The 11,619-nt window shown below is 44.6% G+C and overlaps 1 protein-coding gene across 2 annotated transcripts in view; it reads left to right on the forward strand.

The window, feature by feature from the left end:
• The window catches only part of LOC129821910 (leucine-rich repeat and fibronectin type III domain-containing protein 1-like protein), a 216,830-nt gene extending 207,458 nt beyond the window's left edge, over positions 1–9,372 (forward strand). For both annotated transcript variants that reach the window (XM_055879648.1, XM_055879647.1), the window contains 3 exons: positions 2,773–3,421; positions 8,044–8,097; positions 8,322–9,372. In XM_055879648.1, the coding sequence (XP_055735623.1) occupies positions 2,773–3,331 (559 nt within the window). In that variant the 3' untranslated portion in view covers positions 3,332–3,421; positions 8,044–8,097; positions 8,322–9,372. The remainder of the gene's footprint in view (positions 1–2,772; positions 3,422–8,043; positions 8,098–8,321) is intronic.
• Positions 9,373–11,619: the final 2,247 nt, after the last annotated feature.

Here is an 11,619-nt window from a genome sequence, read left to right on the forward strand (position 1 = left end):
AACACCTGAAACATCCCGATTTACACAGAGAAGAAAGGGGGGTCACTCCCACAGTCACTACAGCCCTCTGTTTGTCTCTGCTAAGAATCAAGAATAAAAAATAAAAAAATTCTCTCCTCAAAGTGAAAACCAGAGAAATCGCCGGCCATTAAATTCCCCCAGTGTCAGCTGCGAACCCCTTTCTTCTCCTACGGCAATATTCTCCTCTTGAGCTTTCAAAGATTTCTTTAAATTCGCTCTTCAGTGGCTCGTTATTTTTTATAGGAGGTGCAGTAGAAAACATCCCCATGAGTGTTGCAGCACCAGCTAATGTTATTACAGAGATTTAGAAGTGAGAGTACTGTACAGCATTAGAAGTCTTAAGAGGAGAGGGGGGGGGGGTTATTATTCCTACCCCACGGCAAAACTAGCCAGCGAGCTCAGTTCCATCCACCTCTCTGTTGAAGCACTTCACGGCACTCACACAGTGGATTATTCCACAAGCCTATAATGGACGGACGGAGAGATTTGTTAAAAGACAGAAATTAATCTATTGATTCGATTTTTATATTACACCACGGCCCTCTTCAACATTGCACTGTGGAGTGATTCTCCGTTGAAGGAGCCCTGTTAGTACCTAATTAACTTGCGGCCTTTCCCTGAGGATGGATTAAGACAAAAAAGACACGTGGGAGAAGCAATTTGCTGTTAATTATGCAAAAAGCACATGGAGGACTTTGGTTTATGGCACTGCAAATTAATCGGAATTCGTTTTTTTGATCAATTAGGCACACATGAGTCCAGCTGTGTGTGGACTGACGGTTGTATTGAATTTGGGAGGTCAGCGATGGAGGGAGTGGGTAATGAAGGGATGCGGTGGCTGAGGACAGCTAATATCCTCTCAGACACATTAACATTGTGCTGAAAACAGGAGAGGATTGTGACGGTATCAGCTTTCCTCGGTCTCTTTCTTCTTTCATACATCAAGTCAACTGCACTCTCTATTTCTCTTCCTTTCGTTCCCTCTCTCTGTCCATCATTTGACTCCAGATATCACTACCTAATTGCCTTTATGATTGTACGGCCTCTTCGGAGACAGTCTTACATGAGAGGATGATAACTATCCTATGTTAAAGCCATTATAGACAGCATGTGGTAGGGAGATTTCAGCACACACTCACATCCATGATCACACACGTGCGCAAGAGCAAACACACACACACACACACACAATCCTCCATGTCCCCCTAACCCCTCCTGGCCCCCTGCCTGTAACATCCATATTCCCATCTCTAATGTGATAGACTGGTGACAGGAGTTATGGCAAGGTCAGGTCTGACTACATCAGTGAGGGCTCCCGCTCCTCTCTCACCATCCCCACCACCTCCTCCCCATTGCATGCAGAGGACCCAGCCTTCTCCTCCATGTCCATCAAAGCCACACCAGAGGATATGGATGACGACACATCTGAAGATACAGTATATTGGGGCCTATTATTTTTTTAACCTGGGCGACCTCCATTTTTATACCTAGACTGTATACTAGGCTCAGGACTAACGAAATGGCCAGACCCGTCTGTGGGCGGCTAGTGACCTCCACTCATCCAGAACATCCACTAATGATGAGCGTATATGCACTGGGGCGTACAGAACAACATCAAGACAATTCCGCCTAATTAGTGAGATTCCACCTTTCTTAGTAGTTTGATCTTCTCTTTTCCTTTCTTTCTTTCAAGGAAATGTTCACGGAAGTGAAATGTACATTTAACATTTTGATCATTTAGCATACGCTCTTATCCAGAGCGACTTGCAGTGAGTTCATACGTTTTTTTTGTTCACATCAAATCTAATGTTATTCTTCACATGCTTCATAAACAGCAGGCGGAGACTAACAGTGAAACGCTTACTTACAGGCCCTTCCCAACAACGCAGAGAGAGATAAAATAGAGAAACAATAGAAAATTAATAACAAGTAACAATACAAGTAACATCTCATCATGAAACCTTTACTTAATAGCTAAACACCAGACCATAATATGATAATAATACTAACTTTACGGGTGGAAGATATTCTGCATGCTCCATAAATGTATTATAATTTGTAAAGGAGAATACAGTGGATAAACAGGGTGGCAAGAGAGTAGTAATGGTAGTAAGTCAGTTTAATGGAAACAGCAGGTGTAACCTGTGGATAAGGCAGGACAAAGGAGGGTACTCTGAGACAGTACGAATCCCGCCGTGTGAGCGTAGAGGTTGGCCCCGCTGGCGCCGGCGTTTAGAGGAGAAATGTTTAATGCACACACTGTCACCCACGCTGTCACCCCTTAGGCATGTCGAACTTTGGAATTCCGCTCCATGTTTCGTCACCTCGGAGCCCCCGGGCCCCTATGCCCCTGTTGATAAATGGAGCAGTTTGGCACGCTAGCCACCGGGGTAACAGCAGACACACACACACAGACACACACCCACATGCAGGAACGTGCACTGACACACACATACACACTCACAGACACACACACACACCTTAGCCAATGTGTGGTCTAGTGTTTGTAAGACAGAAAGTAAACCTGACAATGGAGAGTGCAGAACGAGAGGAGAGCAGGAAAGTGTGTACGTGTGTGGTCAGGGTAGTAAAGGTTAAACGTAATCTCCAGGTACTGAAAGTATAGGTTGTTGAGTTCACCGCCTTCATACAAGCTCTCAGTTTTCGGGTTACTGCAAGAATGATCACTCTGTCAATAACATTGTTCTCTCTCTCTCTCTCTCTCTCTCTCTCTCTCACTCTCTCTCTCAGGATGATCCCTGCATCTCATAAGTTCTTCGTACTCAGTGACTTGGCCACTCAACGGGATTATGACCTGTGTGTGCTGGCGGTGTACGACGATGGCGTCACGGCCCTAACCGGCACCCGCCTGGTGGGCTGCGTGGCTTTCACCACAGAGCGAGAGTACCGCCAGTGCCGCTCCCTCCACGACCAATTCCTGGGCGGCACCATGATCATCGTGATCGGCGGTATCATCGTGGCGTCCGTGCTTGTCTTCATCTTCATTCTCCTCATGAAATACAAGCTGCACAGCAACCATTACAAGCAGAAGGCGGCACATGTCAGCAACGTGTGCTCTCAGACCAACGGAGGCCAGGTGGCGGGCGGGGGAGGCACTCCCATCCCCCCTTCCTCCTCAGGCTCGGCTAATAAGCCCATGCCTCCTGGCCCAGTGGACAGGGTAGGGCACGAGGGACCCCATCAGGCCTCGGAAGGGAGCTTCGGAGGGCCCTTGAAAGGGACCACTGTAGTGGACTTGAACCCAGACTACGGGAAGTCAGTGAAGGACGAGGATGCTATATCACAATAACACAGGATCTGGGACTTCCCCACCCCGCCCCCTTTTTATTTCCTGGTGCTGGGGTCCCTCTGCCTTACCAAGGATTATCTCGTGTCCAAGGTGGGTGATTCCTGTCAGACAAGGCTGGGCAAGTGCTCAGGGCTCATCTGTATGAGGGCTCAGGGCTCATCTGCATTCATTAACATTTCTGCAGACTGCTTCTGTAAGAGCTTACAGATGTGTGTAGTTTACAGATTGTGTGTGTGTGTGTGTGTGTGTGTGTGTGTGTGTGTGTGTGTGTGTGTGTGTGTGTGTGTGTGTGTGTGTGTGTGTGTGTGTGTGTCTGTGTGCTTGTTTTGTGTGTACATGCTGTGTTCCTATAAGTCTAGGTGCATCTGCATGCATTGTCTATTTCGAGGGGCTTGTCTTGACAAAGCGCAGTACTTTTGCTGTATAGTATTTTCCTCTTTAAATGAAGCGTAGTAAATAGTACAGTGAACTCGTCCTATTGAGCTGCAGCTGTGACTTCAGGCAGGCTTTGCTCGTGCCCCACGCCAGGTCCCCAGGACTGATGGGAATAGGCAATCATCATAAAATCACACAGCACATAAAGAATGGCACGCTGTGCTCACTCGCTCCACGTCCCCCCTCTCTCTCCTTCCTTCCCTCTCTCCCTCGCTGCCCGATGGGATCAACCCCCCCCCCCCGCCCACCCCCCACTCTCTGTTTCCATGAAACCAATCATAGCTGACTCCGCTGGCCCTGAGATGTTTGTTGTAAGTTTAGTTGTAAGCAGTACAGCACAATCTTCTCTACATCTGCGCTCTCCAAATACAAATGAACTAAGCTGGGCCCAGGACAGCTCTGTGGCTTTTTAAACGCTGTCATCGGTGTCTCTGCCGCCCACCAACAACATCACGTCATCCCGCATATTAGCACACTCAGTGTACTAACGAGGGTTTGAAGTCATCTTTGAGGCACACTCAGTGTACTAACGAGGGTTTGAAGTCATCTTTGGGGCACACTCAGTGTACTAACGAGGGTTTGAAGTCATCTTTATATATAAATATATATAACAAAAAAAGGTTATACATACTATTATTTTTTCTCAGGATACATTAAAATATCGTCTTTGTATCTCAAAATCATTGTAATGTGGTTAACCTTAAAAATCTAAATGAAAATGATTAAAATCTAAAAGATTCAACCAGAGAGTGCCCTCAGATCATGGGAAAAGGCCGCACTTGACCGTTGACCTTGAATCATTCCCACGATGAATGGCTAGGCCCGCTACGCTATGAAACCACACACTACTGCAGAGACCTTGATACTACCGGCCGCAATTAATATGGTGAAAACAATGTGTGGGAAGGCAGAGGCACAGAAACTCACATCAATACCTTTGTCAGATAACACTGTTAAACAAAGAGGAAACCCTGACTGAACGACTCAAACACTCCCCAGCTTATGCTCTCCAAATGGACGTTAGCTGTGAGGGCCGAGATGCTCAAGCATTGACTTTTGTTCACTATACATGTCGGGGGATGCTATTCACAGGACATATTGTTGTGTCTCACGGTTTCCAAGTATGAAACAGCATAGGGGATGTTCAGTGTGCTGCATGGCTATATTGACAAAAAAAATATTCCATATGGGATCGAATTATGGGTTTTTGTACAGATGGGGCTCTATCCGTCCCGGGATGGAGGGAAAACCTCTGCACTCCAGTTCTGAATGTGTCTCACTCTGCCATATGGATGCATTGTATGATACACCGAGAGCAACTGGGGGCAAAAATGCTGAGCACAGAACTCGGAGATATACTGCAACAGGTAACTATGATTGGAAACTACATCATACCACATCCACTGCGTGCACACCTGTTCGCAAAACTATGTGGAGATATGGGATCAGAGCATGACAACGTTCTATTTCACTCCGAGGCTTGGTGGTTATCGAGGGGGGAGTGTTGGAAAGATTTTTCCCATTGAGAGAGGAACTGTTGTCATTCACAATGGATGTAAAATAAAAACAGACTTGGTTGACTTTCTGAGTAATTAAAAGAAAATAACAGAAACAGCATCAGTAAGTGTCCCACACGAGTGATGACTGCTCACCTCCAACGCTTGGAAGAGCACTTTAGGATGGACCGACTTCCCAATCCATTTAACTGTGATCCTGGCTCAGTTGACAGTCCAAAAGCTGATCGAGCTGTCCTGCTGCAGACAACGCATTCACAGTTCAATACAGGGGAGTTTTGGTTCCTGACTCAGAGGGAATAACCTACCGTCTCCCTCTGAGTATTAGTGCGACGTTCATAACACCTGGGAACTCGGAAATCTCAGACTTCCGACGTCAGTGCATTCTAGACAACTGGGAACTCGGAAAGAAACAAGCTCCAGGTGGGAAAAATCATTTTGAATGCTTATCCAACTCGGAATTCCAACTTGGGAACTCGGGCTTCATTCTAGAGCTCTGACTTTCCGGCCTAAAGATCACTGACGTCATGATTTGACCTCGTATTTTTCAGAGTTCCCAGTTGTTTTGAAAGCGCTCTAAAACCCATGGTATGCTACCCTTCACCAGCTCATGTCTGTGTAAAGCTGTATTCAGTGCTCTCGTCTGCGTTAAAACCAAATATCGATCCAGGTTGGATGACAGCGGAGATGAGGTGCGCACTGTCGACCCCGCCCCCTGACTTTAAGAAGCTCCAATGCGACATGCATCAAGCCACACCTATCTCATTAGTGGTGGTGAGATAAGAGACATCATGTCAGACTAATTTGCAATTGACTGTCATATAGCCCCACATTAAAGGAATGTTATGGTGAGTTGAGAAGACAATCAGAAATACTATTTTTAAATTAACTGTCATAGCCCCAAATAAAAAAGTTAACATTGGCTGTTAATTACATACTTTTTTTCACATGGGTGGGGTCGTGAACATTTTCAGATATCAAAATGGGGTCAGGGCCGAAAAAAGTTTGGGAACCCCTGACCTAAGCTAAGAGATTATCAACCTTACGATCACTGTCTTCATTGACCTCATGTAATAGCTTGCAATTTGAGTCATCACCTGCTGCAGCAGTGAAGTAATCCATGCAGCTCTCATTTGGGATCAGTTGTGTTTGTTGTTGAGCAGTTAATGAGTCCTAGTTGCATTACATATCCATTTAGTAGGAATAGCTATTTTTGTCTCAGATGACCGAGTGATTAGACCTTGGTTACATGCGGGTTTACAACCCTTTCGATCATAGTCTTCTTCGAGAAGGGAGTTTAGTTGGCTCAATGAATGGCTGCGTGTTTATAGCTGTGGGCAGCAGCAGGCAGTGTTCTCTCTGTGACAGGCCTGGATGAGGCAGATGAGGTAGTATTCTTCCTCAGCCTCCGTGCTCAGCGTTTAGCTGTGAAATACCTGCAATGTCTGTGCATCCATAATTCATCTAGGAGCGTCAGACAGCCAGCGAGGGATGACAGATCACTCCCAGGAGGCCCTGTGTTTCTCACAGCGACACAATGAAGCTGACAGAGTTACTGGCGACAGTAGGAAAGGTGGGGGCGGAGAGTGAGTGAGTGAGTGAGTGAGTGAGTGAGTGAGTGAGTGAGTGAGTGAGTGAGTGAGTGAGTGAGTGAGTGAGTGAGTGAGTGAGTGAGTGAGTGAGTGAGTGAGTGAGTGAGTGAGAGAGTGAGTGAGAGAGAAGGTCCACAAATACAAATTGCATCTAGACACCGTTGCCCTAGAGCACACAAACTATACATACCTTGGCCTAAACATCAGCGCCACAGGTAACTTCCACAAAGCTGTGAATGATCTGAGAGACAAGGCAAGAAGGGCCTTTTATGCCGTCAAAAGGATCATCAAATTGGAAATACCAATTATGATCTGGCTAAAAATACTTGAATCAGTTATAGAACCCTTTGCCCTTTATGGTTGTGAGGTCTGGGGTCCGCTCACCAACCAGAATTATACAAAATGATCCCCCGTGTACAATGTAAAACACCAAATAATGCATGCAGTGGAGAATTAGGCCGATACCCGCTAATTATCAGAATCCAGAAAAGAGCCATTCAATTCCACAACCACCTAAATGGAAGTTATTCCCAAATCTTCCATAACAAAGCCATCACCTACAGAGAGATTAACCTGCAGATGAGTCCCATAAGATAAGCAAGCTGGTCCTGGGGCTCTGTTCACAAACACTAACAGACCCCACACTGGAAAGAATTAACATAAAAACTGCACAAACTAGAATGAGTACATAGTGGCAGAATACCTGACCACTGTGACTGAACCAAAATTAAGGAATGCTTTGACTATGCAGAGACTCAGTGAGCATTGCTATTGAGAAAGGTCGACGTTATCCAAATCAGTCGGTGAACCAGGTTCTTAGATATGCTTCGTCATGGTCTTGGTCTGCTTTCATCCCCTCATTTTCAACAAGACCTATGTATAAGACACTTTCAAATACTGGTAGGCGTGTGTGGCCTGGGGTGGTCTAGTGGTTACTGCTGTTGTCTTCTGATCACACAGATATGCCAGGTCTGGCGTGGGTTTGAATCTGGCCTATGCCAGTCTCTGTCTAAAAAATGAACTAGTAGGCGCAATCACGTAGCCAGATGTGATATTCATATCTACAGAATTGTACCCCCCTGGGTCAGGTAAGACATACGGGAACTTTCCAGGTATTCTTAGCTCAGGTGATGAGGTTCGTGCACTGATTCCTGTGTCCTGTCTCTTCCAGATTCGCACATCACCCATGCTCATCTTCTGAGGTGGAGGGGTGGAGAATGGAAAGGTGAGTTTAGGGGCAGAGAGCAATACATTTTAATTCTATATGCAAGTTCTACATAGAGATGGGGAAGTTATGACGTTACGCAAGTCTGATTTAAAGGGAAAATGAGAAGGGAAGAAGGGACACGAAAAACACAAATAGTGTTTTCTTTCTATTGCATTAGATTGTCGAGTAGACTGCAGGTTTAGGCAATACTTAGTGACGTTTACTTTAATTCTCTCCTCCAGGTGAAGTCCCCCTGGTTCAAGGAAGTTGGAAAAACAAACTCACAAAAGAATACATATGAAGCAAAGAACAGCATTAGGAGTAGAGATGGGTGGATGCCATGGAATCGCTGTGTTCCGTCACTTATGCAATTCTACCTGGAACTGGGATGTAATCCAGCCCTGTGGAGTGGAGGGAAATGTATTCCAAAACCTGGGGCTTCTTTCACTGTGTGAGGAATGAGTTGACAACCCAGACGCCTCAAATTCCTTTCGGAATACTTTTTGGGATTCTCATTGGAATTGCCTATTACAGAGGAACACCCTTGGATGGTTTCGATGAAATGTTGTGGGTTTCGTAATAAAGCTCCACTCTCCCTTAACGATCGGTCACATGCCAAAGGAATACAATAAGAGAAGGCGATACAGCGTTTTGTTTTCCTCCCCGAGGGCCTTGGAAGTGTTAGCACACATCGATGTCACGTCGATGCACCAATATCAAACGGTTGTTCGGTGATCTCTAGGGCGCTTTATAATCTTTATAATCCTCTCTCGCTCTCTTTCTCCCTCTCTTTCTCTCTCTCTCTCTCTCTCTACCACTCTCTCTCCCGCCGTCTATATGGACAACTGAATAGTATACTCAACAATTATGAGATCAAATGCATCCATTTTGGATGACGGTGGAAAAATATATAACTATGAACATGGGCTCTCAAGATGAGGTCAAAAGAAGCACCTGGTTTGGTTTGATTACATGAAGCTACAGCACAAGCAATGCATTGTGGTTTGATGGTGAAATGGTGAGTTAGGTTTCATTCTGACACAAACTTTACAGAGGAAACTGACCCTATTGTATACCACTTGCCGATGGAACACGGATCAAATACTCGTTTTCCCCTTACTGTTGACTGTGTATGTATTTGTATGTGAGATACACCTTCAATCTTCTCTGATTTGATACCCATATTTCCTTTGAATTATGAAGCAACAATAAGAAAAAAACGTGAGATGGAATTTTATGCTTTCATAGGTAAAATATGTGGATTTATAAAGAAATAAAATTATTTTTCTTGAAGACATTACTCACACAATTTCTGAAAAGAATCCTATTCATAGATTAATAATTGCATTAAGTGTCAAACTTGTTTTACTTTAAGAAAATGAATTAGAAGCAGTGTTTTCATCAGCTTTGTTGGTCAGTTTTCAACCAAACTGACCTTATGACAATGTAATGACAGTTACAGAAGTATGGTTTTGCCACTAAGGGTCGCCAGAGGCTTTCATGGTGACTTTAACCAGTCCACCTCAGCTCAGTTCAACTCAGACATAGATTAGTGTGGGAAAGATATTAGAGAAGCAACTGAGTAAGTAACAGGTCTCTAGATGCTAGTGGTTATGTTATAGCCAGACACCCCTAATCTCTGAGGCCATTGTACCTTCCACAGGCACTGTTGATGTAAAAAAAAAAAAAATGTATTAACTCTAGGTCGTACTTCTGCTTTCCAGTCTGTGGTCAGATGGTCCAACCATGTCATTGTTTACGTCCATGGACAAACTATATACATAAAATACGTATTTTAGGAAAGCAAAAAGCATCAACAGGATTGACAACACTCATTGAGATTCATGTGTAATTTCTTATTAGCATATGTTTTACATAATGGAGCCCAAAAGCGGCTTGGCAAGGTAACCAGCGAAGTGGTTCCACTCTCACGTGGTTGTCAGCTTTGCCTGCATTATGGTAAACCTTTTTTATCGATGTGTCATTTATTGTTTTTGATGCTTTTACCACAGATTCCTTTTATTCAAGCGCTGATTTACACAAAGATTAGCTGCTTGTTTAAAAGAGAACGTCTGAATGGATTTAGAGCTTGTCAAAAAGGCTGAGATTGCCTCTCGCTACGAAACACTGCACATCACCTCCATGTGATTAGATTCAGGAAAAAGTTCTGGATCCCTTTTTTTAACTTTGATCTTACTTTTTTAACACTTTCCCTTCATTTTAAAATGACCTTTAACTCTATTACTAGGCCTACCTTTTTGACGTTGACCTTTTGAAGAGTACCTGTTGAATGACCAATTCTAGCTCAAATTAAACTACACGAGTGCTCTCCTATCTCCTATTTTATTGATTTCAAGTCATGAACTACTTTTGCCAGATGTGGTGCTTGTCATTGTCCTCCAAAGCAAATAAAACATTCATCACCCGTTTACACCTGGTGCTAACATGCGTACGATGCGTCCTGATCTTGTACACATGCTAAATGTGCCCACAGGCATAGACGATTAAAAGACACATTCTGATCTGATTGTAATGAGATTTTATAAGTGTGAACAGACAAGATCAGTAAGAAGTATGCATGTTAGCGGCAGATATAAATGGGGCTTAAGATCCAAAAGAAAAACATAGAACATGAGGTAACAACATTAGCCTACATCTGGATTCCTCTACTTCCTCTACTTTTCTCTGTAACCCGGCTGTTACTAGCTGGGTTACAGAAGGGCTGGGAGGTTACCGTCTTTGTTGGCTGCCTAGTAGGCAACCCTTGCTCCTGCAAAATGTCCAATGCTTGGTCGTGACGTTTGGCCGTGGCCTGGAACCCCTCCATCAGACCGCGAAGCAACTCCTCGTGCCTACCAATGGTGGCTCCTTGGAAGGAAATGGCGTAGTGGCACAGGTCCTACATCTGGATTCCTCTACTTATCAGGATTCAAGGTAAGACCCAGATGCCGACTGTCGAAGTAACAATGTTTACTGTAGCAACAGAGACAGGCAGAGACAGGTCAAGGCAGGCAGGGGTCGATAATCCAGGGTAAAGCAAAGGAGGACGACAACAGAGAGGCTGGGAAACGATGGGAGCTGACAGGTTAAACGCTGGTAAGCTTGAACAAATAATACGAACTGGAAACAAACAGACAGAGAACATGAGTATAAATAGACAGGGGATAATTGGGAAGACGGGCGACACCTGGAGGGGGGTGAAATAGATCAGGGTGTGACACTACTTTAATCATGGTATGTTTGTGAGTCTTACAAAATGGAGGAGCAATGATTCAGCATTTTTGCTAGATGGAATTAAATCTAACATCATTGGTCCTTCAGGCTCCAAACAGGTGGTGCAGAATACTAAACACCCAGGCAGACAGACCTCTTGGGCCTCTGCTGGTCCCACAGCTAATGTCAAAATTGCTAAGGCAGACCGTTTACATTCTCTGGAATAGTAATTAATTTGATAGGTCATTCTGCCCTAACCTGTGACTGTTGTGAGATTGGATAACCTCTATGGGGTTTTAAGGACTAGTCTGTCCTCTTTAAGTGAGT

The sequence above is a fragment of the Salvelinus fontinalis genome, chromosome 24, assembly GCF_029448725.1.
Source record: "Salvelinus fontinalis isolate EN_2023a chromosome 24, ASM2944872v1, whole genome shotgun sequence".
Lineage (NCBI taxonomy): Eukaryota > Metazoa > Chordata > Actinopteri > Salmoniformes > Salmonidae > Salvelinus > Salvelinus fontinalis.